The sequence below is a fragment of the Raphanus sativus genome, chromosome 1 (genome assembly GCF_000801105.2).
Source record: "Raphanus sativus cultivar WK10039 chromosome 1, ASM80110v3, whole genome shotgun sequence".
Taxonomy (NCBI): Eukaryota; Viridiplantae; Streptophyta; class Magnoliopsida; order Brassicales; family Brassicaceae; genus Raphanus; species Raphanus sativus.
Window position 1 is genome coordinate 9,941,124 of NC_079511.1, and position 23,532 is coordinate 9,964,655.

The window sequence follows — 23,532 nt, forward strand, 5'->3', positions numbered from 1 at the left end:
TCAAATCCTTTATCTCATTTTAACCATCATCTCACTCTACTTGGGTCTTTCTGACAGAGACAGTCCGGTAATGGATTTTCGTAAAAAGATTCCTCAGAACGATGTCTCTCCAAACCCTTTGTTCCTGAAGCAGGTCCTTTTCTCCTCCTCGGTGATCCTTGTCTGTATTATTACCATTACTATGTGGAGAGATCAGTAGTACTGAATTAAAACACTTGGGTTTTTTTGCTTACCGAGTTTTGTGAATCTCTATGATTCTTTCATACACGTTCATCTTATCTTTCTCAGTTCCTCTTCCAATTCTGTCTATCAACCTCACAAGGCCTCTCCTGAATCACAAACAAAATGTAACTAAATATTCCATGACTTAGAACAAGAGAAAAAACACAATTGTCACCTGTCAGGAGATATTGTTTTCCGGTGACCAAGAAACCGGCGATGCCCTTCAACAGATCTCGCCATGTTTCCACTATACGATGGAATAAAAACATCGCTTTCGACTGAAACAATGTAGTCAAGTGCAGCCATTTGAGTTGAGTGGTTCATAAAAGGCTTAAGCTCTTCTTTTGTCGCCAACTTTTCCTATCATTATCACAAAATGGTCAGTCATTAGTCGAGTTCATTAGTAAAATAGTAACAAACCAAAAGCTTGAAAAGTTGTAGTAGTACCTTACTCATTAACATGGAGAAACGAGAGCCAAGACTTGCTAACCGAGACTCACCACCATAAATCTCACCAGCAGCTATATATATAGGTGTGTTTGGTGCATATCCTAAAGCTGCTAGTAAAATTCCAACTTCTTTTGGAGTCAGTGGACAATTCCCTTTGAGTCTTTGTACTTTTCCATCAATGTCTTTGACTTTCCAATACGCTGTGTTCTTCCTAAACACTCAATCTTCTTATTTGAAAAAAATTACACAAACATGTAATGTTTTCTTGTTTTGTTTTGGTTACCTTATCTTCCTTAGCTCAGCAGCTTCAGAAGCAGATAAACCGTGGTTGCAGCCGCTAAATGCCAGCATGTCTTTCTCGTATCTCAAATGTAACGCGATGTATAGACCATAAGATCTCATCCTATCGACCAAAATCTGCAACATAACTCTAACTATTAGGGAGAAGAAAAAATATAAAATATATATATAATATGAGATGGTTATAGTAGGGAATGAATCGTTTTACTTGTCCCATTGATTTGATTTTAGTGGAGAAGCGTAGAGCCTCATAACAAGCACGGCATCGCAGCTTTTGGATATCTGGAGGTAGACCATTGTTAACTAGACGAGAATCGGATTTAGCGGCTCTGATCACCTGAGAGTGAAGGAAGAGAACATTACTATTCATAACAGTTTACACAAAAGAAGCAATATGATTGATCACCTTGTATTCACCCCACATGGTAGCTATCTCATTTTGGTAATATCTCAATCCTGAATAGCTTTTGAAATGCTTAACCACCTTTGTGAGTCCATCTATACCTTTTGGTAGCTTCTTGATGACTCTTATATCTTTAGATAAAGTACTAATGAAGTGATCTTCATCAAATACATCAGAGAATTTACTGAATAATACAAAATGAGACATATAGAAAAAAACATGTTAAACAAGTTCAAGAGATGCTAAGAAAAGAAATAAAAAAATGGTAACATGGAGTTAACCTAGTATCTTGCCAGAAAGATCGTTTATCGAGCTCCGGGACTACAAGTGTGGCGTTTATAATACGAGCTATAGCTACCATGTCACATATCTGTAAAGTTTTGTCACATATCCATAAGGATTTTAATAATTGTGAGTTCAGATCGTAACACAAAAAAGTAATACTATACACACTTACCCAGTGTTTCAAAAAAAAAAAAAAAAAAAACACACTTACCCCAGCACGCATCTGGTTAAGACCGCCATTCGTGTGAACAAGAAGATAGCCTCTAGACTCCAATGGAGCTGAGGTAAAAAATAACCAAAAGAGTATGTAATTTTTTTTAATTCATTAGTCAGTTTTGGTTACGTAAGAAACCAAACCAGATGGATATGTGTTTCTCACATATGTAACTAGGATTGGGATTGACACAAGGGACGAAGTTGCGGTTAGGTGGATGTTTCCAAAGCTTGTCATAATCTTGTATCCCGCTTGTAGTGTTCAACTGTCAAATCTAAAAGAGTGAAAAACACGAAAGCACATGATCTAGTGTTCTAAGTTAACATGCACTATTGAAACTAGCTCTAAGCATAGTAGATTTGTGTCTATTTATATGCATGAACACTGTCTTCTAGTTTCACTCATCTTCAAACAAACAAACCAATCATAAAGATATTGTGTTTAATTTACCCCATTAATAAAAAAATTTACTTACAAGCAACTAATATTTGCCCACCCATAAGTTGTACCTTGGAGAAGGAAGGGCTTGTCACGAAATGAGGTGGAGATATCTCATGTGTATTGTTGATGTGTTCAGATGTTAATCTCTGATTATGAGTCAAATTCTCCTGAAATTTGACAAAGAGTCAGTCACACGTTTAAACAAAACCACATTGATAGCCAGCGTTCAAAGCTTTACTTCAAGCAAGAAGATGCCAAGAAATGTCGTATTTATTATTGGACCTTGGGATTAGAAATGAATGGAGATTCAATCGTTTCCCGACGAGATAGGTTCCTCGTGGAGCTTTGTTCTGTAATGGATTTTTCGTAATTGATATGTTCTCGCTGCTGAACACATAATCAAATCCGGAAAAACGTGTTAAGATTGTAATACTATTCTCGCCTTGTGACAAAACCGATCATGCGTTTTAAAAAAAATATCGAAATCTTCTTGAGATATTAGAGATTGGTTACGGACACGAGTGGTGTGTTTGTTGAGATGAAGCCTAGGGAGTCTGTTGAGAGGAGCAACGTAGATGTGGACGGTGAGAAAGCCAAGTAATGCGATTATGCATATGGCACATGTTAGTAATCTCCGTATCACCAACACCACAAGCGCCTTCCTCCGCCGTCGCATTTCTGTGAGAGCAATCCAAACGAAAACATTCAAGAAATAACGATTCTGAATAACCGGATCTTGATCTTCTTCTTCCTATCTTATTGTTTGTGTGTCGATGGTGTGTGAATGAGCTTTCTATAACGGTAGTAGATGTGTTTTGCCAAAAAAGGAAGTATAGATTTCAATCAAATGCATCGATTAGGATATTTCTTTTGACTTTTGATTGGGTCTTTCATCTTTGTATTCTATTTTTAAAGATGTGGTAAGAAGACAAAAGGGTAAGAGAAGGGTCACGTGACATTTGACCTGATCTACAGAGAGAGATAAGAGGTGTCTTAATGGTGAGAGGAGGAGACGATTTCTATATTTGTAAAAGGACAGTGTATCGTTATATAAAAATTTATGACATGTAACCGTTACATAAAAGATCAGGTAGAGGAAGTATGACAAGAATATATTCTTTATTTTGATTCTTCGTGTGTATAATAACTAAAAAAACTTCATTGCAAAGAAAAATTGTCTATTCGCCATGTGTTACTTTTCAATGCCAAGTGATTGGTGCCATCTTCCATGTTAGAATCAAAACAGCAACCACCACCATTAGTGCAAGAAATTCTAACAAGCTTTGCATGCGCCTACAAAGAGATGGCAAATGCTGAATATCAGTAACATAACCACATATATTGAACTGGTTTGAGCTAACTTCTCTCGCTCTAAATAGAAAACACAGTGATATATCCGGTACGGATATTTACTCGAATACTAAAATGGTAGGCAAGGAGCAGGGCTAGTCGTCCTGGGCAAAGCAAAATGGAACTAAGGCCCTCAATGTTTTTGAATAAGTTTATATAGATATAGATTTCTAAATTTATTTTCAAAAATTTTGTTGAAATTTTTATCAAAGTGCTTACGATCCCTAAAATTTTAAGGCCAGGTGACAAAGAGCTCTCCAGCTCCGACAGTGGTTGACCGACATGTAAAAGACTCTTAATTAGGACTTTTCTACATGTCGGCTCAGTGCACAGCTAAGAGCCGTGGTATAACTAGTGACATTACTGTAGTTAATTAACTATGGTCAATGTCTGCATTGCATATAGTTGTGCACTTTCACTAAACCAGGATAACAAGACGACATCTTAACATTCTAAACAGTTTCATTCCCTGGTTCGTAGCTTCATTGTCATACGTTGGCACGGGAGAGCAAATTACCTCACCGTCCCGATCCCACCACACAAGAATTAGTTAAAAGATTGAGCGCTACGTTAACATATTATTTTCATATTTCTTCAAAAATGAAACTGCTAAACTGTAATATTAATATTATTAGAATCATTTTTTCCGAATTGTATCTTCGTCTTGTAGGTCTTGAAATATAACATCTATTGACAAATTACATTAAAGCACATTCCCAATCGTTAAATTAACAATCCAAGTTTTAGGTATCAAATGTTGGGAATTAACAGAAAAGATATATATATACAGTGCGGGAATAGTTTTTTTTTTTTTTTGATCAAGGGAATAGTTTTCTTAACTTCACTGAAATATATGTACCAGCAAGTATGTTACTAACTTACTATACCAAAGAAAAATTAGATGATAAACACGAGATATCAACAAAATATATTACTCCCTCCGTTTCTAATAGATCCATGTTTTGGAAAAAACTTTCGTTTCAAAAAGATATATTTTATTTATTTTAAATACATTGTTTATGACAAATTGTACATTTCAAAAAATATAATTGTATTTACTAAAATTTTATTGGTTAAAAATTATAAAAAATAATTTATTGAGAAAAATAATGCATTGGTAACTACAATTCTATGTTTTTCATATGTTTTTCTTAATAAATCCATAATCAAAAAGTACAACGACCCGAGCGAACAGACTTAACATAAATGTAGCCAGTAGAGCCATTCTAAAAAGGAAAAAAATTAGCATTACTTGGTGAAATCCGTGTTCGAAAACGCGGACGAATAGGTGAGTAATCGTCCGTCTATTCGCTGATCGGAGCTCCAGCGCGGAGAGGAGGAGCAATTCGGAGGCTCAACTCGGTCACTTGATTTTGTCACGAAACTTGTCCGCATAAACTCAATTCGTTTTAATACAATGAAGCCCAAAAGCTTGAAATTAAAGTTCAACAAAGCTCAAACCCAGAAAAAGTAATATTAAGTGATAAATTTATATGTCTGATACATAAACAAGATGAAAACACACAAAATTTTGATGATATAAAGGGAAACAGTGTCTGGGCGGCCATGGAAACAGCATAAGAATTGGATAGCCCTAAAAAAATTGGGGAAGATGATAAACAATTTACTATTTTGCCACTCATTAATAGAAAAAAAAATAAAAGAAAGCAAAAATTGATATTGGTCCATCGAACCTAGTATCTCAAGCCCATTACCAACAGCTCTTACCACTAGACTACAGAGACAAATCGGTTGTTTTACCGAAAACTATAATATATTACATATATTATATATTAAATTAAATTAATACTCAAAAACTAATCTCCGCGTACTCCCCGAATAATCCCCGATTTTTAGACAACTCGCTAGGCTCCAACCAACCGCCCGACTCACGCCTAGCGTAATTTCGAACATGGGGTGAAATAGGTTTTTTTAGAATCAATTTCGAACCATCTGCTAGAGGTTGTAACAATCCGAACGATCCCACTACATCAGAACCCTTTTTACGTTGCACAAAAGCCATTACTTTACGTTCAACTAGCATTAAAAAGGTTACTCCTAGTAGAAGTGGTAGAATTATTCCAAGTATTTCAGCTGGAACAGCTATATACATTTTCGATTTTTTTATTTACTCATGATCTGGCCTGGTCGACCCAATCATGATATTGAAGGATGGGATCTTTTCTTGAAAAACTCCCGATACCGAGAAGAGTTGAAGATGGTGCAACATTGAATCCTCTTACCTTACTTCGAATGGAATCTTATCCCGCCTTACTTGCTTTCTTTACTGCATAAGGGCATAAACAAAATCAAGAGATTGATGAAATTACTCGACTAAAAGAAGAGGTCCAACGTAATTGATTACTCGAATGAAAGGAGAGGAGCGGAGGGATCAAAACTTTATTGGAAAAAATTCATAGTCCAAAGTGTCCGAAGAGGGATAAGAGTAGGTTTCAGCATTTTCGGAGAGTCCAGAGGGTTCAGTGCTCGGAGATGACAAGAAAGGGTTCTCAGTGTTGAATAGCCAATAGGGTCTACTCGTTTTGAGATGGTACGGAAAGAAGTCGTGACATCACGTGGGAGATAGAGAGAAAGAGAGAACGTTCGTGGAAAACGGCTGAGTAGATATCCATCACTATTTCTCAGACATGAACTGACCACTTCAGTTGTACATCTTCTGTTTGTACAACCCACCCACTAATTTCCTCCTAACTCCCTCTTTTAACATTTAGCCACCCACTCCACGATCTCATGTCTTTTTATAGTATTATTTTGAAGCTTATCATTAACTAGTAATTAGTGATTACAAGTACTCGTATTAATTACCACAGCTCATAGTCCACGACTCCACGTTACAAGCAAGTTTTCAAGGCAGATCTCGTGAGCTGTGATCAAGCTTTTCGAGTCCCAAGGTTACTTTTCACATACTGCAGTTTTCTAATGTACTGTAGATTTGCAGATGATATACTAATTTTACAAATATTAAAAGTTTACATTGTTTTTTCATTTTTTTGCTAAGTTTTGGTGAAGTTTACATTGTTTCGCTATTTTTTACGGAATGCATGTCCTGTGAAGATATCTAGCTTGATTGGATTACCTCTTTTTAAAAGGAATAAAGAAAAATTTAATTACATTTATGTAATATGTATTGTGATGGTACGTTTTAGGCTAGTTATTAAATTTGACCAATTGTAATACCAAACCTGGATAGATGAAGCACAACATGCCAACTGGTCATGTCGTGTGCCAACCAATCACAGCTTTAGTTTTCATTGTGTTTTCAAGGCCGCTGCAGCTTAATCACATTCTAAGTAAAATTCAAGCATTTAGAATAGAATTTATTCTACATTTTATCGCAATTTTTTTAAAACATTTACTATTCGAGAAATGAAAATGCACATAGTTCTGACATAGTTCTCTCCACTTTTTAATCGACATTTATAAATTTAATTATTCGTTAAGATCTTATTTCTGTCAAAAGATTGTTGAGATCTTCTGATGCTATTCTAACTCTGTATTTCCGGGATTGAATAACAAATAAAAATGAATATATTAAACCAAAAATATGGTAAATAATAATTACAGAAATAATCTAGAGAGGAAATTTTGTTTCTTGGGATGCTTCTTCTTTTTCTTATTAACTACGATCTCACTGTATCGATGTTGCAAAGGAGACAAACAAGACGAGACTGAGGAGTAATAAGAAGAGATTGCCGTCGAAGAATAATCTGATTCTGATTCTGAAGAAGCCGAGGAGCAAGACGAAACCGTTTTAGCCACGTTTTTTGAAGAAGACGAGGTCATGCTTGAGCTATAGTCATAGAAATCGAGAGACAATTTGGAGAGGCTCTCACTGAGACAGAGGGAACATATTCCAGGAGATTGTCTGTGCTTCGGATGCTTCTTGCATGAGTAGTTGCTGTCAAAAGAAGACTCTGATCTTTTCAACATAAGATTCTTGTGTTTCGAATCTGTTGTTGTTCGTAGTGATCTTCTGTTTCTGCTACTGATGAGGAAAACGTTAGCCATTGTTACTGGTGGTGACCTAATGTGTGTTTTTTGTTTTCTTCTTCTCGCCGTTGTCTCCTATGTTGTTTGTGTTCATTTGTAGGGGCTTGCAAGCTGGTTATGATCTCTAAATGATGTTTCCGAGATATTTCTTTTTCTATTTGTTATTAATATTTTCCTAGAAAGCCAAAAAGACAGTGGTAACCGGTTCATACTTACCATATTTTATTCTATTAGTATAAGATACTTTTTGAAGTGGTTAAGCAAAAGGCAATTAAATTTGTAAGAACTTACTCTTCAATACTAACGACCAAAGTAAATGATGTATCAATGTCTTGATGAAATTAAATATATATTATCAGATCAATCACACATACACACATAGCTCTCATTTTGATCCAAAACACTATGTCGAAGTCTAAAATGATTTTGATATGTTCATAAAATGCAATTTTCAATTTATATTTAGAATGTAAACAACGGTCAAGGTAAACTAACATGTAAAAGTCCTTTTTTAAACACTATTTTTTGTTTTTGTTTTTGAAACACCCATGTAAAAGTCCTTGAATCAAGATATTTGATGTATAATCCAGATGCATTTATTCTTTAGAAATCCGTCTTGGTTAAAAAACACAATGCAAGCGATATTATTCTGTTGTTGTCGGTACATAAAGAGATATGGAGTGGTTACAATGTTTATATTTCGATGGACTGCTTGGATGTAGAAGAGATCCAGTGGAAACCACCTAATTAGGTGAGACGGTGGATCTGATGCTTTAGGGAGCATCATACTCATAAGATGCTTTCACATACAGACATGACAATCTTGTTATTCTTTTGTGTCCAAGTTCAGTATGTTTTAAAAGAAAAGACGAACCATTCTACATGTAACAAATACATTTTGGTAGCTAACACTACAACACACTCCTATAATAAATTGTCAACTAAGACAAATCCAAGGCATAAAACAGAATGGTCCAAGTCACAATCATAGCCCATAACGGAGAAGAAACGGCCCAACCACCACAAGCAATAGCCTGTGTGGTCGTGGGAACGTAACCACCACCTCCGGTGAGAGGGGTTGGTGTGGTGGTGCTACCACCTTCGATGAAAGGGGTTGGTGTGGTTGTGCCACCGCCTACATTAGTTGAAGAGTCTGAAGCGACGTTGACGGCTAGCTTCATACCGGTGGAACAATGGCCGGGGATTCCACATATGAAGTAGCGAGGACCAGTGGTCTTGAGATCTATGGTCGTTGTTCCGCTGCTGTCCGATGTAATGGAGTTCCCTAAGGTACAGCTCTTGTAGTCAACCTCGCTCACTTCGTCCACAGTGTGACCCGTACTATAGCTAAAAACTGAGTAACACAATTGTAGTGTTGTCCATTACAATTGTGAATCCATATTATTATATAAACGGTGTATACTTGTTTCTCAAGTAAATTTTGATTATTTTTAGGTTTACATGTTCATTCTACATAAAAGAAAAATCACTGTGTCATCATATCATCTTTCACCTCGATAAATGAGCTTATTTTCTATTGTTTTCTAAATTAAAATTTCAACTCAATCTAATAAAAGTATACATATTATGTAAAGAAAATAGTCAAGTAACTATAAGTCAGTAAGTCTCGAGGGAGTTAAGAAATGAGTCACCGATGGTATCGCCGATGGAAAAAGTCTTTCCGGTGGCAAGCGGAGTGTAGTCGGTTCCTAGGGACCAGTTCACGGTAAGAGTGGCGGATGTGGCCGCTGAGATCATATATAATAAGATGAGGGTAAGCCAAAGAAATGTGTTCATGTTGTTTTCTAGTAATTGTTAAAAATAAGAGAATACTATTTTTATGACAACTTCATGTAACTTGTGCATATATATAGAGAGTCGATATGCTTTGTTGAAGTTAACTAGTAGAGTAAGTTTATTACTAGTAATAACGTTTTGGACTTTTAGACATCCTGGAAAAAGACTTTGTTTCGTCCTATCCTGTGATTTATTATTGTATTATGAATCATTACCCAACTCAATTATTTGTCACTGAGGTAAGGAGTCTTTTAAATTAATTAGTGATGGAAGAAATAATTAAATTTGTGGAATGAGTAAATCAACTTGAAACTGATACATTATCTCATAAATTAAGTAAGAAAACAAACCATCAATTAATCTTATAACTAGTCCTATAAAGTCATTCATACTTTTTAGGAAAAAAGTTTCTCAGTTACACCATGTTTACCATAATATGGTACAAATCATCCCAAGTTTTAAAATGTATTGAAACCTACACGTTGTATATGATAATACATGATACATATACGACGTTAATAAAAATATGGTGCAAACATCATATCGAGGTTTAATTGATTTTAGCTTAAATAATTGGGGTCAAAACGTAATTAACAAAATTAAAAGCAATTGAAGCAAAACCCGATCCGACCCAATACGATCCAAATAAACCCGACTAGAATTAACCATTTTCCCCAAAATCGATTTCATTGCTCTTAGGGTTCATTGTAGAAAAAAAAATTGGGGATTTAGAAAAGAGAGAGTGAGAGACTGGGAAAGTTTTCAGAGACATTACAGAGACAGAGAGACAGAGAGGGGTTTAGTGTTATCGATTCACTTTCGGTGAAATTGAATCCGGATGATCTAATCGAAGTAACAAGGCGACGATGAGGTAAGAACCATTTCTTGTTTATTTCGATTATTGGAATAAATTGATAGCTTTTACCATGTGCTGATGATATTTTATTGGTAACAGTGATTCAATATTGGTGAAGATTAATTGTTTCCATTCGGGTGTGTTCAAGAATGATGAAGATGGGAAGCTAGATTATGTTGATGGTTTTATGGAGCAGTTCGAAGTCAATGGTGATGCACCATATGAAGAAGTTCTGAAGATTATTGTTCAGAAAGTTATTGTTCAGAAGTTCTGATGGTGCCGTGGTGGACGTAGAGACAGAGCACAAAGCTGCTGTTGGTGACGAGCTTGATGCTGAGCTACAAGATGACGAGGTTGATGGTGATGATGAAGCAGAAGAGAGTGAAGATGAGTATCAAATTCCATCTCTTTCTTTCTCTGTCTCTCTTTCTATTTTTTTCTACGATGAATCCTAAGAGCAATGAATCGATTTTGGAGAAAATAGTTAAGTCTTGTCGGGTTTATAGTTTGGATCGTATTGGGTTGGGATCGGGTTTTGCTTTATTACTTTTAATTTTGTTAACTACGTTTTGACCTCAATTATTTAAGCTAAAATCAATTGAACCTCGATATGATGTTGGCACCATGTTTTATTAACGTTGTATATGTGGCATGTATTATCATATACATCGTGTAGGTTTCGACACATTTTAAAATTTGGGATGGTTTGCATCATATTATGGTAAACATGGTGTAGCTGAGAAACTTTTTTCCTACTTTTTACTCAATTTTATAGGGAACTGGAGCATGATTTGCGCAACAATGCAAATTTTATTTTAAATTGATTAAATAAATTTTATAAATTAATTGAATATTTTTTAATTAATTGAATGTTTTCTAATGTTAAAAGTAATTTGATTTGTATAATGTTTATTTTATGTAGCTTAATTAACATTATTATAATTATTTTTTTGTAATTTATCTTGCCAATAAGTTAGTTCATATTATAATTAGTTTAAATTAGATGTCTATAATCAGTGTTAGAAATTTATCTTCGGATAACATATATTTTGAACGTTTTCATAACTATTTTTGTTATCATATTTATCGTAATATGTAGTTATTTTCAATATATCTTCAGATAATTTATTTTGATAAAATATATCTTCAAATTGTAATAAATATTATTCAGATAATAATATATGCATAAGATATTATTTAATATAACTTTTAGTTATTTGAGTCTTTTCATTCTGATTTTTTTAAATAAAATCTTTGTAATTTATTTGATTAATTGTATGATATATTTTGATAATTTTAATTTTAATATTTTTTTTTGTCAAACTATTGCATTTTATTTTAGTAAAGTATTTAATTCAATATGAAAGTTTATTTTAAATTTTAAATGAATGAAATTTTTTATTTATGAAGATTTAAATAAAATAATTCATTAGTTTAATTTATTTGATAATGATTGAAATTGTTTTGTAGTATGTAAACATGCAAAATTAAGTTATACTTATTTTGATTTTTATAAATTATTTGAATATTTTAGATTTATCAAATAATTTGAAATAAAATTTATAAAAGCTATCAAAATTATACTTAATATTATATTATTTGGATACACGATTAGTTATTATTTTGTTCATATTATTTCCATAATTAATCGATAATAGAAGAGTGTATTTAATTTTAAGTATTATAAAATTAGGTTTATAGAATGTTTCTGTTTTAATAAAGATATAAATATAATAAAAAATCACATGTATCTGTAGATCATATGAACCAAATACTGGTGATTTCATTGGTCGGTGGGTTCATTTATAAATATTTTTTCTTGGGAGTGTGAGTCTTTTTACTACTGATTTCAAATGATATTTGGCATTTTTTTAATATCAAGAAAACCTAAATGTTTTAAGGCTTCTGTGGATAATTTGGGTTTTAATCTCTCAAACAAACAATAGATAAAATTAATACAATAGAAATTCTATAAATTAATACTCAATAAATTTATATATATATATATATTATATATATATATATATATATATATATATATATTATAAAACTCTATAAATTAATATTTGATAAATTAATAAAAATATAAATCAATAATTTTTTCTGGTCTCGAGTTGGACCGACGTAAAATGTGATACAATTCGATAAGATAATAACATTTTTAAAACTTTTAGGTAAATATATGGTTCCATTAAAACCATAAATTATAATTATTGTATATTTAAATTTATATAAACATACATAAATTTTCATTGTTGTTTATCTTTCTTCAAATTAAATTTCATCTCTGATTTTATTTATAATTTTATCAAACTACATATAAAGAGTGAATTTGTATCCTAAAATATGTAATTATCATACATTAAATACATCAATAATCTAATAAAAATAGTTCAAACCTATATATTTAAATTTTAACTAATAAAATATTATTTTTATATTTCTACAATCAAAATATTTTTAAAAATATAAATTTAAAATTAGATTTTTTTTCTAAAATTACTAACCCTATAAATTAATAAATTTTTGAAGTTCCAACATATTTTTACTATATGTATATATCTGTATATATATAATATATACACATATATATAACCGACTCATTATTTGCCCGACTTTGGTACTTGGTGGTCGCATATATAACGTTTTTTGTCAGCAAAATTTTATCCAATTAGCTAGATCAATTTGTCAATTTGAAAATTTATATAACAAACCTACTAAAAAAGATGCTTTAAAATGTACAAAAAAAAAGATGCTTTAAGCTTACTCAGACTAAAGTCTACGCTAAAGAAAAGGTTGGATATATGGTAATTAGTCTTGGGGAAATATAAGATCGAGACACCGTAACTAATGATGTGCATTTTTCTTTTCCATCATGATTTTGTTTTGAAACACTCTTTTTTTTTTTTTTTTTTGTAAATTGGCATATTAATTGAAACACTCTTTTCCATCATGATTAACAGACCGTTATATCCATAAAATTACTGTAGAACCTTTTAAGGGTTCAATTATACTATTGCAGGATCTCAACATGTAACTAATCCAGCTAGGTAACACCTCAGACTTCTTCGGGACGATTTTCCTCGAGCGGTCGAGCCTATACGTTGGAGATTGACTCAGACGTGCATGTGCATCCAATACGTATTCAGGATAATTCGGAACTTAGTTAAAGGCGAGTCTGTGTTGGCCTGTTGGGTTTGAATATCATTATCATTGTAAAGACATACTATATTTTGTTTGGCAGACCCGGAATAAAAAATATTGTTTTTTCTAACTTTTACTTATGTATAGAATGTGTTGTCAAGGCCCAATACTAAATAACTCAATTCCTAAAAACTCGTAGATAATAAAACAGATATTTTATTTGGCAGGCCCGGAATAAAAAATATTGTTTTTTCTAACTTTTACTTATGTATAGAAATGCATCTGTGTTGTCAAGGCCCAATACTAAATAACTCAATTCCTAAAACTCCTAGAAAATAAAACAGTTATTGAAAGACTTAGCAGCTAGAAGTAGGCATGGACTTTTACCTCAATCCGAAGTACTTACCTAAATTCGAACTGGAAAAACCGAAACTAAATCCGAACTGTTATACAAAAATATCCGAGCGGAACTTATGAGCTTAATACTTTGGAATTTGGTTATAATCCTTATGACCTTAGTACTTTGGAATTTGGTTATAATCCAAACCGAACCGAAATCCGAATTAGGATCCGAAAATATCTAAAATTAGTTTAAAATGTTAATGTTTTTATATATTTTAAGGTTATTTAGATATTTTAGAGTATTCAAAATATTTTTGTAGTTTGTTTGATTTGTTATTTTGAATACTTTTTAATTAATTTAGATAGTTTAACTAATATTTATTTATATTTGTAAATAATTTATATATTCTGAATTTTTTTTATCAGTTTTTGAGGTTTAAATTTTTTTTTTGACAACTTTAAACATTGGTTACATCCAATCCGAATCGAACCTAGAAGAAACCGAATCGAACCCGATCAGATAATTAGTAAAAATCGAATGAGACTTATGAACATTAACACCGAAAATCCGAATCACACGGACCGATATTGAATAGGCCACCGAACGCCAAGACTTAGCTAGAAGCCTAGAGTTTTAACATGGTATCATACGCATTTTAAGTTTAAGAGAGTAGAAGGTGAAAACATCATGTATAAATACAATAAACAAACAAAGATAGGATAAAGAGAAAGCTGCAAGATAGTGAATCTAAGCTGAAAACATAAAAAGCTGCTGAAGAGAACAGTCAGCTATCTTTTAAGTGTTTTCATTAGATATAATGAAAATCTTTTCACAGAAGAAGTATGTATCATATCTATGCCCTGGCTTTACTTTTTACTTTTCTAATGATACGTAGCTACCTTTTTGCTTTTTAACCCTAAAAGTGAATATAGGTTCCATGTTCTTCGATAGATGGGTCTTCTTCATGATAAGACAATGATCATAGTCTCTCTTCTTCCATGAATCCCACGTACCACTGATTTTGTGTCCCAGTTTAACCATAAAACACCCCAAGACATGATTTGCTATTATGATCACTGTATACTGTTTCTTGTTCCAAAAAAAATCACTGTATACTATACAAAACAAGTTTATTTTCTTTTTGCCGCTATCTCTCGAACAAAAAAATTGGTCGGACTTTATATTTTGTAAGACGCAAATTTTAGCTTTATTTAGCGCGTTGTTACTTGATAGTTATCGCAAAACAATTATAAGGTTTAGTGGGTTTGTATATAGAGTTGTCCATTAATATGGTTCACACCCCGAGGTGAGTAGTTTATGCATGTTTAGAGAATCTCTTAAAAAAATTCTATAACTTTAAATATATAATATTTTATTTTCTAAATGAAATTTAAAACCTTCAGATTTAAAGTTTCGAATAGTAAAACTAATTACACATCATATTAATGATTCTTAAGTATTTTCTCATTTATCGTTTTTATTCTTAAGATTTTTTTCATTTATCATTTTTATTCTTAATTTTTTAAAATCTCATAAATATTCCAGATTTGTTTTATAAATTCAATCTTTACACACAAAATTAAATAATTTTTAATAAGATTTAAATTATTTTAAAACTAGAATTAGACAACAAAAATACTACAAAAGAAATTTAATAAAAAAACTTTTTAAAAGGTAAATGAAAACATAATTATTATATATTACAATAATACTAATATTTTAGTAAATTTACTCCGGAACATTCAAAGTTTCAGAATATTGTCCAAACAATTTTTGTGTAACCGAAGACAGAGCACTATCCAAATAATTTTATCAAACAATGTGGTATTTTTTGTAGTTTAATATGTAATTATGTATTTCTATTTATAAATTTAAATTTTAATGTAATATTTTATTAATTAATATTGTTTTAATATTTTTATATATATACTAGTCATTTATAAAAGTTTTGTGGATTATATTAATTATACAAATATAAAGACCATATAGTAAAATATAAATAATTTTGAAATTAGATATGAAGTTTTGTTTTTGGAGAAAATAAAAACTTAAAACTTTAAATATAGAATTTTGCAAACTCTTAAATAGAGAATTTTTTTTGAAAATACTCTTAGTCAGCTAAGTGATTTTCTATAAAGGTGTAGTTATATAACAAGACATTTCTTTTACAACGTTGCCACAACAAGACATTCTTAGCCTTATACAATGATTTTCGGTTATTATTTATTCGAATTTATTTGCATTCGAAGCCAAAGTATATACTGTCCACTACCACAGGACAGCGTTTTATAAAATTGATTATAGGGTTTAAAGTTATACCGCACAATTTCAAAGGTCCAGTAAAAGATGAAAACCCTTTGGAATAAAGGAATCCATATATTAAATATTATTTTAATCAAAATGTCACTTAAAGTTAAAGATCATGGAGAAGAACATTAGCCACACGCGTAACACCCAATATTACTAACCTATCGACTTAACCCATGTAATGTATGTATGTAATATGTATATGGCATATAATAGAGGCCAACGACAACTGATTCATTACAGGAAACAAATGACACTTGCATAAAATTAAAGAGAAGCAGTAAAATTACATATATAAGATGAATCTGTATTTCAGTTATTCGAAATAAATATAAGAAAAAGGAACATCAAATACTAAGTAAATTAATCTTAAATTATTACTCTTCTTGAATTCTCCTTACGATTTGATTCAAAGCTGTTGCAATGTCGTCTACGGTATTCAGTTGGCTCCCTTCTTCGACCTGAATAAACCATTTTTCTTAATAAAATAAAGTATAAATATAACCAATATTGGAAAAGGTTAAAGACTAAAGCTGACAAAACAAATGTACATTTTACATTTAAAAACTACATTTTGTTAAGAAACGAGCTTAATATGAATGTTTCCTGAAACAAGTGGTAGCCTCACTTGGTTATCCTTACACACTACATCTACAGTCTGATGATCATTACATATCCACACTGCATACACACACACACACACACACATATATATATATATCCCGATTCATAGAATCATATTGGTGTTTCGTTTTTTGGTTGGTCCCCTGATTCTTACATTATACATGCACCATTAGGTAACTCAGATTATATTAAAGCATGATTTTGAGTTTAACCCAGTACAACTAGTGAAGCCAGCCCTAAGTAACCAGAGAAAGTAAGAATTTTTTTTTTTGTTGTTGCTAAGTATAATTTTTTTTTTGTCTTCGCAACCTTTTAAAACCAACACATAACCATAACTAGTACTAGTCCAGTTTTCACCAAACGGTATATGATTTTTAAAAAGTAAACCAACAAATTGAAACTATATGCACCATTCACCAATTAATCACTCTCTAATATCTCGTAATTGATTAACTAAAAAGCAAACAAATTAGAGGTAAAATAAAAGATGGAAAATTTATACGTACCTTGACGCTGATGGAGTAGAGAATCGAGTTGTCGAGAGTGGTGACATTGAGATGAAGAAGAGTTAGCCCTAGGCTTTGTATCGAATCTACGAGTTGAAGAAGCTGCCTCGGCTTCCTCTTCGTCATTATCTTGATATTGGCGTGGCCTTCCGCCACCGTCACTTCTATCTCCGTCGGGGAAGATGAGTTTTCCGTTGCTGCTGATGATGATTTTGTCGAGTATTGAGGGTAAGTGAAGAATTCTGAGAAGGGACTCATTAATGAGTTAGTGCTTGTGTCAGCTTCATGGGTCGTCGTCGTGGTTCTCCTAGGCTCCATAGATTGTAAGATGTGCTCTAACTCCTTTACGTAGTTAATGGCTCCTCCTACTATCGACGCTTGATCTCCCTTTACCACAGAAAAACTCATTCAAATCGGATATGACTGTGGGTAGTTCATCCAGGATATGACTGTGGGTGGTTCATCCAGGATTTTAACACATCTTAGAACGTTAGATAAATTACATACCCACGTATCACGGTAATTGCATAACTGATTATTGGGAGTTTTTTGGTTCTTAATAAATTTTATAAAAAAATCCCAATAGTCTTAATCATATATACTCATTTTTATTATACTCATTCTTAAAAAAATGTTGTCACATTTTTGGCGTTAAATGGTAGTATTAAAAAAATCAAAATTTGTATATAAACGCATCATCTTTGCATAAAGTTGCAAGGTAGGCGTTCTTGTTTTTTTTGGTGTATATGTTTTTTTTGGTGTGTATGTTATGATAGCCGTTCTTGTTATTAAATCGTATAAGAAGCATCCAAATATTCTAATCATTTCCATACCTTTATTTGTTAAATGATAAATGTATATTTCATCTTTAAAAAGAGTTCTTTTTCTTTGGTTTGAAGAAACCTCAAAATACGCAAAAACATAGTAGTAGTATGATACCAAGTAAAACAAGGACACACACATCTGAAAGACCTATGAATCATAGTGACCAAATGATAGAAATGACCCAAAAAAAAGTATATACGTATATATCATATATGTCAGTACGTAACCAAAGACTAAATTACCCTTTGAGCATATGACGACGGCATTAGAGAACGGAGTACCGCGAGGTACTCATTCATCTGTTTCCGGCGATTTCTCTCGACGGCTATATGAGTCATTCTCTGGCTCTCGATCTCTTCCTTGTTCTTCTTGCTCCTCGTTCTTCTCCTCTTCTTCCTTGGTTGTATAGCAGAATGATTTTCCATATCAGTGGCGGGAAGATCAAGCTTTTCATCCAACAAACGGATTAAAGGGTACTTATGATGATAGTCTCGCGCTACTTCCACAAAGCTTTGTTCTTGGCCTAACGTATCAACGTTGTTCTTCGTGTCTTGAGCTACTACCTTTTCTTGATAGGACAAGTCGTGGAACATGAAATCTTTGCAAATAGAGAGGTATTCGAATGTATCTTGCGGGTATACGACAGCGCCTAAAGGCATTTTTCAGCTCGAGATTGTAAAAAGTATTAACTCAATTATATGGAAAGAACGGATTGAGAAATCAAGAGAGAGAGAGAGAGAGAGAGAGAGAGAGAGAGAGAGAGAGAGAGAGAGAAGAGAGAGAGAGAGAGAGAGAGAGAGAGAGAGAGAGAGAGAGAGAGAGAGAGAGAGAGAGAGAGAGAGAGAGAGGAGAGAGAGAGAGAGAGAGAGAGAGAGAGAGAGAGAGAGAGAAAGAAAGAAGGAAAGGAACAAAATTAAGACAGAAAGTGTTTGTCGCTCTCCTTTTTGTCTCGAGGGGAAAATAAAGGCAAAAGGGTTAAGACCCACTAAGCTTGTTATTAGTTATATAAGATTCTTTTATTTATACTGATATGAAGAACTCACCGGCATGGAGGAAGGTAGATAGTAGAGTGAGAGAGGAAGTATGAAGATCAAACAGACATGTATTTATTTATTGTGGGACTCTTGCATGCTGTTGGTCGATGCAGAGTAGCTTTGTGAGGCTACTATTATTTTTTTTTTTTTTTTTTTTTTTTTGTCGTCAAACATACAGACTCATATTGACTCTGTACACCAAACTGGTAGCTCTGCATCCATGTGAATGACAAAAGACGATTGTTGTCTGGCACTGCGTGCTAAACGATCCGCCTTTGAATTTGCCGTCCTTGGTACATGAATGAGCTGTGAGCTATGGAAACTACTTTGTAAACTCCTGATATCCGCCAGATAACTTGCAAACGCCGGCCACTCTTCTGGTTCCGAAACCATCTTCACCAATTGAGAACAATCCGTTGCAAACGTAACCTGATACTGTCGTAAATTCCTCATACATTCCATTGCCCAAATCAATGCTTCCACCTCCGAGTGAAGGGGAGACATACTTGCCCGAACATTTCGTGCCCCCATTAAACCCTCATATCCTTCCAGAGTACTAAACCAACCTTGTCCCGAGAATGAATCCTTATCCTTCCACGAGCCATCTGTGAAGCACCATCTCCCTGGGATTGAGGGAGGCTGATGTACTTGTGGTAGTATGGATTGTCGGATAGTCAAATCTTGTGCCGCAGCCCACATAGTAGATTCCGTTTCTGCCAACTTTAGTGTATCCATGGGATCAATATCCAGGTTACTAAAAACCTTGTTGTTCCTTGCTTTCCAAATATACCATATGATCCATGCAAACTGATGATCATTCATCTTGGGTAAAACTCTCCAGAATAAGTGATCCATGTTAACAAACAATGATTCCGATGGGAAAGCATTTGGATTTGTTGGTATTGTTGACAATGCCCATATTTGCCGCGCTGGAGGACATTCAAAGAAAACATGATTCAAAGATTCCTCCACACTCCCACATCTATCGCAATTAATTTCCCCTTTCATACCTCGGGTTTTTAAATTCTTCTTGACCGCAACACACCCTGATACAATTTGCCAAAGAAAGTGCTTAATTTTTGGTGGACACTTAACCTGCCAACAAAAAGCTTTCAAAGCATCTACTGTCGGTCCATAGAAAACTGGTTGTTTTTCTTTGTCAGGGTAAACCCTTTCCACCTCATATCCTGATTTAACCGTATATTTCCCATTGTTTGTGAAATGCCAGCCATCCTTATCCTCTATACAAAACCTACTAAGAGGTATACTTTCGATTATCTTTGCGTCCAATGGATCCACCAAGGCCCGAATGGCTTGTGAGTTCCACGTCCTAGAACCTGGAGTAATAAGAGAGTCAACCGTGAGGTCCGGAAGTAAATTGTGATGATTTTTGTTTGCAGGTCTCGGGCGAGTGGTTGGGAGCCAAGGGTCATTCCATACTGAGATAGATGAACCTGTTCCCACCCTTTTAATTAGTCCTTTGCTAACCAGAGATCGAGCAGATACGATACTCCTCCAACCATATGATGGGGAGTAAGAACGGATTGGTTCCAGGGGTGAAGCATTCCTGAAATACCGACCCTTGAATACTCTAGCGAATAGAGTATCCGGTTTATTTATTAGACGCCAAAGTTGTTTTCCAAGCATTGCCGTATTGAAATTCATAATATCCTTAAAACCCAAACCACCCTCCTCCTTAGGAAGGCACACCTTATCCCATGATTTCCAATGTATGCCTTTCGTACTTCCCCCAGGACTCCACCAAAATTTGGCGACCGTACTCGTAAGTTTCTTTATTATTGTTTTTGGTAGTTGATAGCAGGACATCACATGGTTTGGTAAAGCCGTAACGACCGACTTAATGACCACTTCCTTCCCACCTTTAGTAAAGTACCGAAAAGTCCATCCATTAATTCTTGTGTCCACTCGATCTTGTACGAATCCAAATACTTGTACCTTAGATCCACTGAGATTTTCTGGTAATCCCAGATATGACCCCATACCTCCTATATTCTGAATCCCCAATATATCCCTCATTTCCTGCCTCCTTGATTCCTCAATCTTATGCCCAAATTGAATAGATGATTTTTGAAAATTAATCAGTTGGCCCGAGACTGCTTCATATTCCTTAAGAATCCTGAGAATAGTCTCACATTCATCCCTCTGTGCCTTACAAAAGAAAAGACTATCATCTGCAAACAGCAGGTGAGATATTGATGGGCAAGCTCTCGCTACTTTCATTCCCGTCAATTGTTTTCCTTGTTCCGCCTTTTTGATATTTGCAATCAGAGCCTCTGTACACAAAATAAAAAGATATGGGGATAGTGGATCCCCCTGCCTAAGACCCCTTTGTGGCGTTATAAGTCCCTTTGGTTGACCATTTAGTAAAACCTGATACTGAACCGAAGAAATACATTCCATCATTAGTTTTGTCCAATGTGGATCAAAACCTAGTTTATTGAGTAGTGCTTGAATAAAATCCCATTCCACCCTATCATATGCTTTACTCATATCCGTCTTAATCGCCATATACTTATTTTGACATGATTTATTTGTCCTCAAACCATGAAACATCTCTTGAGCAATCAGAATATTATCTGAAATCAACCTCCCTGGTACAAAAGCCGATTGTGTTTCCGATATAAGTCTTGGAAGACAAACTTTCAGCCTCTCACACAGCACCTTGGATATAATCTTGTATCCTACATTACAGAGACTGATGGGTCTCAACTCTGTCATTCTGGTAGGTCTTTCCGTTTTTGGAATCATACAAATATTGGTAAGATTCAACCTTGGATCCATGTCTCCTGTAGCTAGAAAATGATTAACCAAATCCACCAGATCATCCTTTATAATGTGCCAAGAAATCTGAAAAAATAGAGCAGTCATTCCATCCGGTCCCGGTGCCTTTTCTGGGTGCATCATAAATAAAGCTTGTTTCACCTCTTCCTCCGTTGCTACCCGGAGAAGACGTTGATTCATCTGAAATGATATAGCTGGCTACTATTATTATATTTTCTAAAAGCTCCTATCATCTGACCAAAAATAGCTCCAAAAATCCAATATGAATACCATCCACCGATAAATGTAATGACTATCAGAAAGAGAGATAACACTACAAAAAAAGGCTAGATTAAATCATATAAATAGTATCACAAAAAAACTGATACTAATTTAAATTACTTATTAGTAAGTGATGTAAAATTAGTGTATTTAACATTAATAATAATATTATCGATTAATATAACATCAATTAAATAAAACTGATATAAATTCACATTATTTCCAAATAATTGACACTAAATATGAATAAGCATCAGTTATTTAACTGATGTTTTATGTAATTTGTATTAGGATCAATTAAAAAATGATGCAACATTTATATCAATATAAAAGTGATGTTAGATAAAAATGGATTTGAGAAAAAGTGTTTCTAATTACTAAGTGTCGTTCGATTTTAGTTTTTTGACATCAAATAAATTTATACTAAACATCAGTTGTGCTATAGCAAATAAAATCTCGAAATTATCTCATCTTCCACGTTCTATAACAAATTTTCTATAACTACTCATTCACCATTCATCATGGTAAACTACAATTTTTTCACGTTTTGTTCTACCACTTTTGTAGTTCCAACATGTTTTACTCTATGTTTCTCTTTACTAGTTGGGGATTTGTGTGCCTACTGCAAACAAATACGGCCATGTTTATTACAGAGGAAGTACTGGTTGTAACCCCAACATCCCAAAACTAAACCAGAGACGGGTCCTTCGTCGCTCAAAAAGGTTATCGCTACCTAGGTGTGAGGTTTAAAAAGGTTTGAATCTGCAGATCCGAATAAGAAACTCTTGGAACTTCCGTAAAGACAGGCAGTTGTTTATCTTACACCATGGATTAAGGTTAGCCAATATTAACAAACTCTTGTAAATCTTCACTTTTAAACTCGTGTAAACAAAGCATGATGATTATGATTATGATTTTGTTTTGTAGCAGTTATCAGCTTTAAACACCACCACACTGGAGAGAAGATACACAACAGAGAACAAGATAAAATCCTATTGAAGAACTTTTACGACTAGTTATGATTTTACTTTTTTTTTTTAATTTCATTTTTGGAGGTTATTTCTATTTTCTGTAACTATTTTTGTTCTTGATTATATTGTATCTTCATTGTAAATAAAACTAAAATGGTTAATAAAAAAGTTTTTGATTTATTTATTTACTGACTTGTATATACTAATATAATTTTAAACATATAAAATTATTTAAATTAATAATTTTAAATGATATAATTATTAAATAAATTTCGAAACTAGAATTAAGTTTACATCAGTTATTAATAAATAATTAAATGAATTATTTCTGATTGATGAAAATTATAACATCATTTAGTAATTGATATAAATATTAGCATCATTTT

The 23,532-nt window shown here is 33.2% G+C and overlaps 5 protein-coding genes across 5 annotated transcripts; all 5 read right to left on the bottom strand.

Moving 5' to 3' along the window:
- Window positions 1-3,168, bottom strand: LOC108841220 (O-fucosyltransferase 7). Its single transcript, XM_018614004.2, has 13 exons — window positions 2,833-3,168; window positions 2,598-2,702; window positions 2,384-2,482; window positions 2,040-2,139; window positions 1,872-1,939; window positions 1,657-1,745; window positions 1,379-1,559; window positions 1,181-1,309; window positions 956-1,089; window positions 670-883; window positions 398-582; window positions 234-329; window positions 1-162 (listed from the first exon to the last, which is right to left on the bottom strand). Exons 1-13 carry the CDS (start codon window positions 2,989-2,991, stop codon window positions 27-29), a joined length of 1,695 nt encoding a protein of 564 aa, XP_018469506.2. The 5' UTR covers window positions 2,992-3,168; the 3' UTR covers window positions 1-26.
- Window positions 3,169-4,803: 1,635 nt separating this feature from the next.
- Window positions 4,804-5,923, bottom strand: LOC130496902 (NADH-ubiquinone oxidoreductase chain 1). Its single transcript, XM_056989553.1, has 2 exons — window positions 5,559-5,923; window positions 4,804-4,916 (listed from the first exon to the last, which is right to left on the bottom strand). Exons 1-2 carry the CDS (start codon window positions 5,776-5,778, stop codon window positions 4,804-4,806), a joined length of 333 nt encoding a protein of 110 aa, XP_056845533.1. The 5' UTR covers window positions 5,779-5,923.
- Window positions 5,924-7,188: 1,265 nt separating this feature from the next.
- LOC108856423 (uncharacterized) lies at window positions 7,189-7,848 on the bottom strand. The gene has a single exon (XM_018630218.2). The coding sequence runs from the start codon at window positions 7,692-7,694 to the stop codon at window positions 7,245-7,247; it is 450 nt and encodes a 149-aa protein (XP_018485720.2). The 5' UTR covers window positions 7,695-7,848; the 3' UTR covers window positions 7,189-7,244.
- Window positions 7,849-8,439: 591 nt separating this feature from the next.
- Window positions 8,440-9,489, bottom strand: LOC108855880 (blue copper protein). Its single transcript, XM_018629806.2, has 2 exons — window positions 9,329-9,489; window positions 8,440-9,030 (listed from the first exon to the last, which is right to left on the bottom strand). The coding sequence occupies exons 1-2, from the start codon at window positions 9,471-9,473 to the stop codon at window positions 8,618-8,620; spliced, it is 558 nt and encodes a 185-aa protein (XP_018485308.2). The 5' UTR covers window positions 9,474-9,489; the 3' UTR covers window positions 8,440-8,617.
- A 6,871-nt stretch (window positions 9,490-16,360) lies between these two features.
- Window positions 16,361-18,848, bottom strand: LOC108860040 (transcription factor bHLH94). Its single transcript, XM_057010115.1, has 3 exons — window positions 18,321-18,848; window positions 17,254-17,640; window positions 16,361-16,584 (listed from the first exon to the last, which is right to left on the bottom strand). Exons 1-3 carry the CDS (start codon window positions 18,735-18,737, stop codon window positions 16,501-16,503), a joined length of 888 nt encoding a protein of 295 aa, XP_056866095.1. The 5' UTR covers window positions 18,738-18,848; the 3' UTR covers window positions 16,361-16,500.
- Window positions 18,849-23,532: the final 4,684 nt, after the last annotated feature.

What these genes read in the sequence shown, in the direction of transcription:
- LOC108860040 (XM_057010115.1), bottom strand. Translation starts at nt 18,737, where the DNA reads ATGCCTTTAGGCGCTGTCGTATACCCGCAAGATACATTCGAATACCTC. An exon ending in CGTCGTCATATGCTCAAAGG is followed by an intron (nt 17,641 to 18,320) that starts GTAATTTAGTCT and finishes TCTGTGGTAAAG; the next exon opens with GGAGATCAAGCGTCGATAGT. An exon ending in TCTACTCCATCAGCGTCAAG is followed by an intron (nt 16,585 to 17,253) that starts GTACGTATAAAT and finishes TGGTTTATTCAG; the next exon opens with GTCGAAGAAGGGAGCCAACT.
- LOC108856423 (XM_018630218.2), bottom strand. Translation starts at nt 7,694, where the DNA reads ATGGCTAACGTTTTCCTCATCAGTAGCAGAAACAGAAGATCACTACGA.
- LOC108855880 (XM_018629806.2), bottom strand. Translation starts at nt 9,473, where the DNA reads ATGAACACATTTCTTTGGCTTACCCTCATCTTATTATATATGATCTCA. An exon ending in TTCCATCGGCGATACCATCG is followed by an intron (nt 9,031 to 9,328) that starts GTGACTCATTTC and finishes TGTGTTACTCAG; the next exon opens with TTTTTAGCTATAGTACGGGT.
- LOC130496902 (XM_056989553.1), bottom strand. Translation starts at nt 5,778, where the DNA reads ATGTATATAGCTGTTCCAGCTGAAATACTTGGAATAATTCTACCACTT. An exon ending in TGTTCGAAATTACGCTAGGC is followed by an intron (nt 4,917 to 5,558) that starts GTGAGTCGGGCG and finishes GATTTCACCAAG; the next exon opens with TAATGCTAATTTTTTTCCTT.
- LOC108841220 (XM_018614004.2), bottom strand. Translation starts at nt 2,991, where the DNA reads ATGCGACGGCGGAGGAAGGCGCTTGTGGTGTTGGTGATACGGAGATTA. An exon ending in CATTCATTTCTAATCCCAAG is followed by an intron (nt 2,483 to 2,597) that starts GTCCAATAATAA and finishes GTCAAATTTCAG; the next exon opens with GAGAATTTGACTCATAATCA. An exon ending in TCTCCATGTTAATGAGTAAG is followed by an intron (nt 583 to 669) that starts GTACTACTACAA and finishes TGATAATGATAG; the next exon opens with GAAAAGTTGGCGACAAAAGA.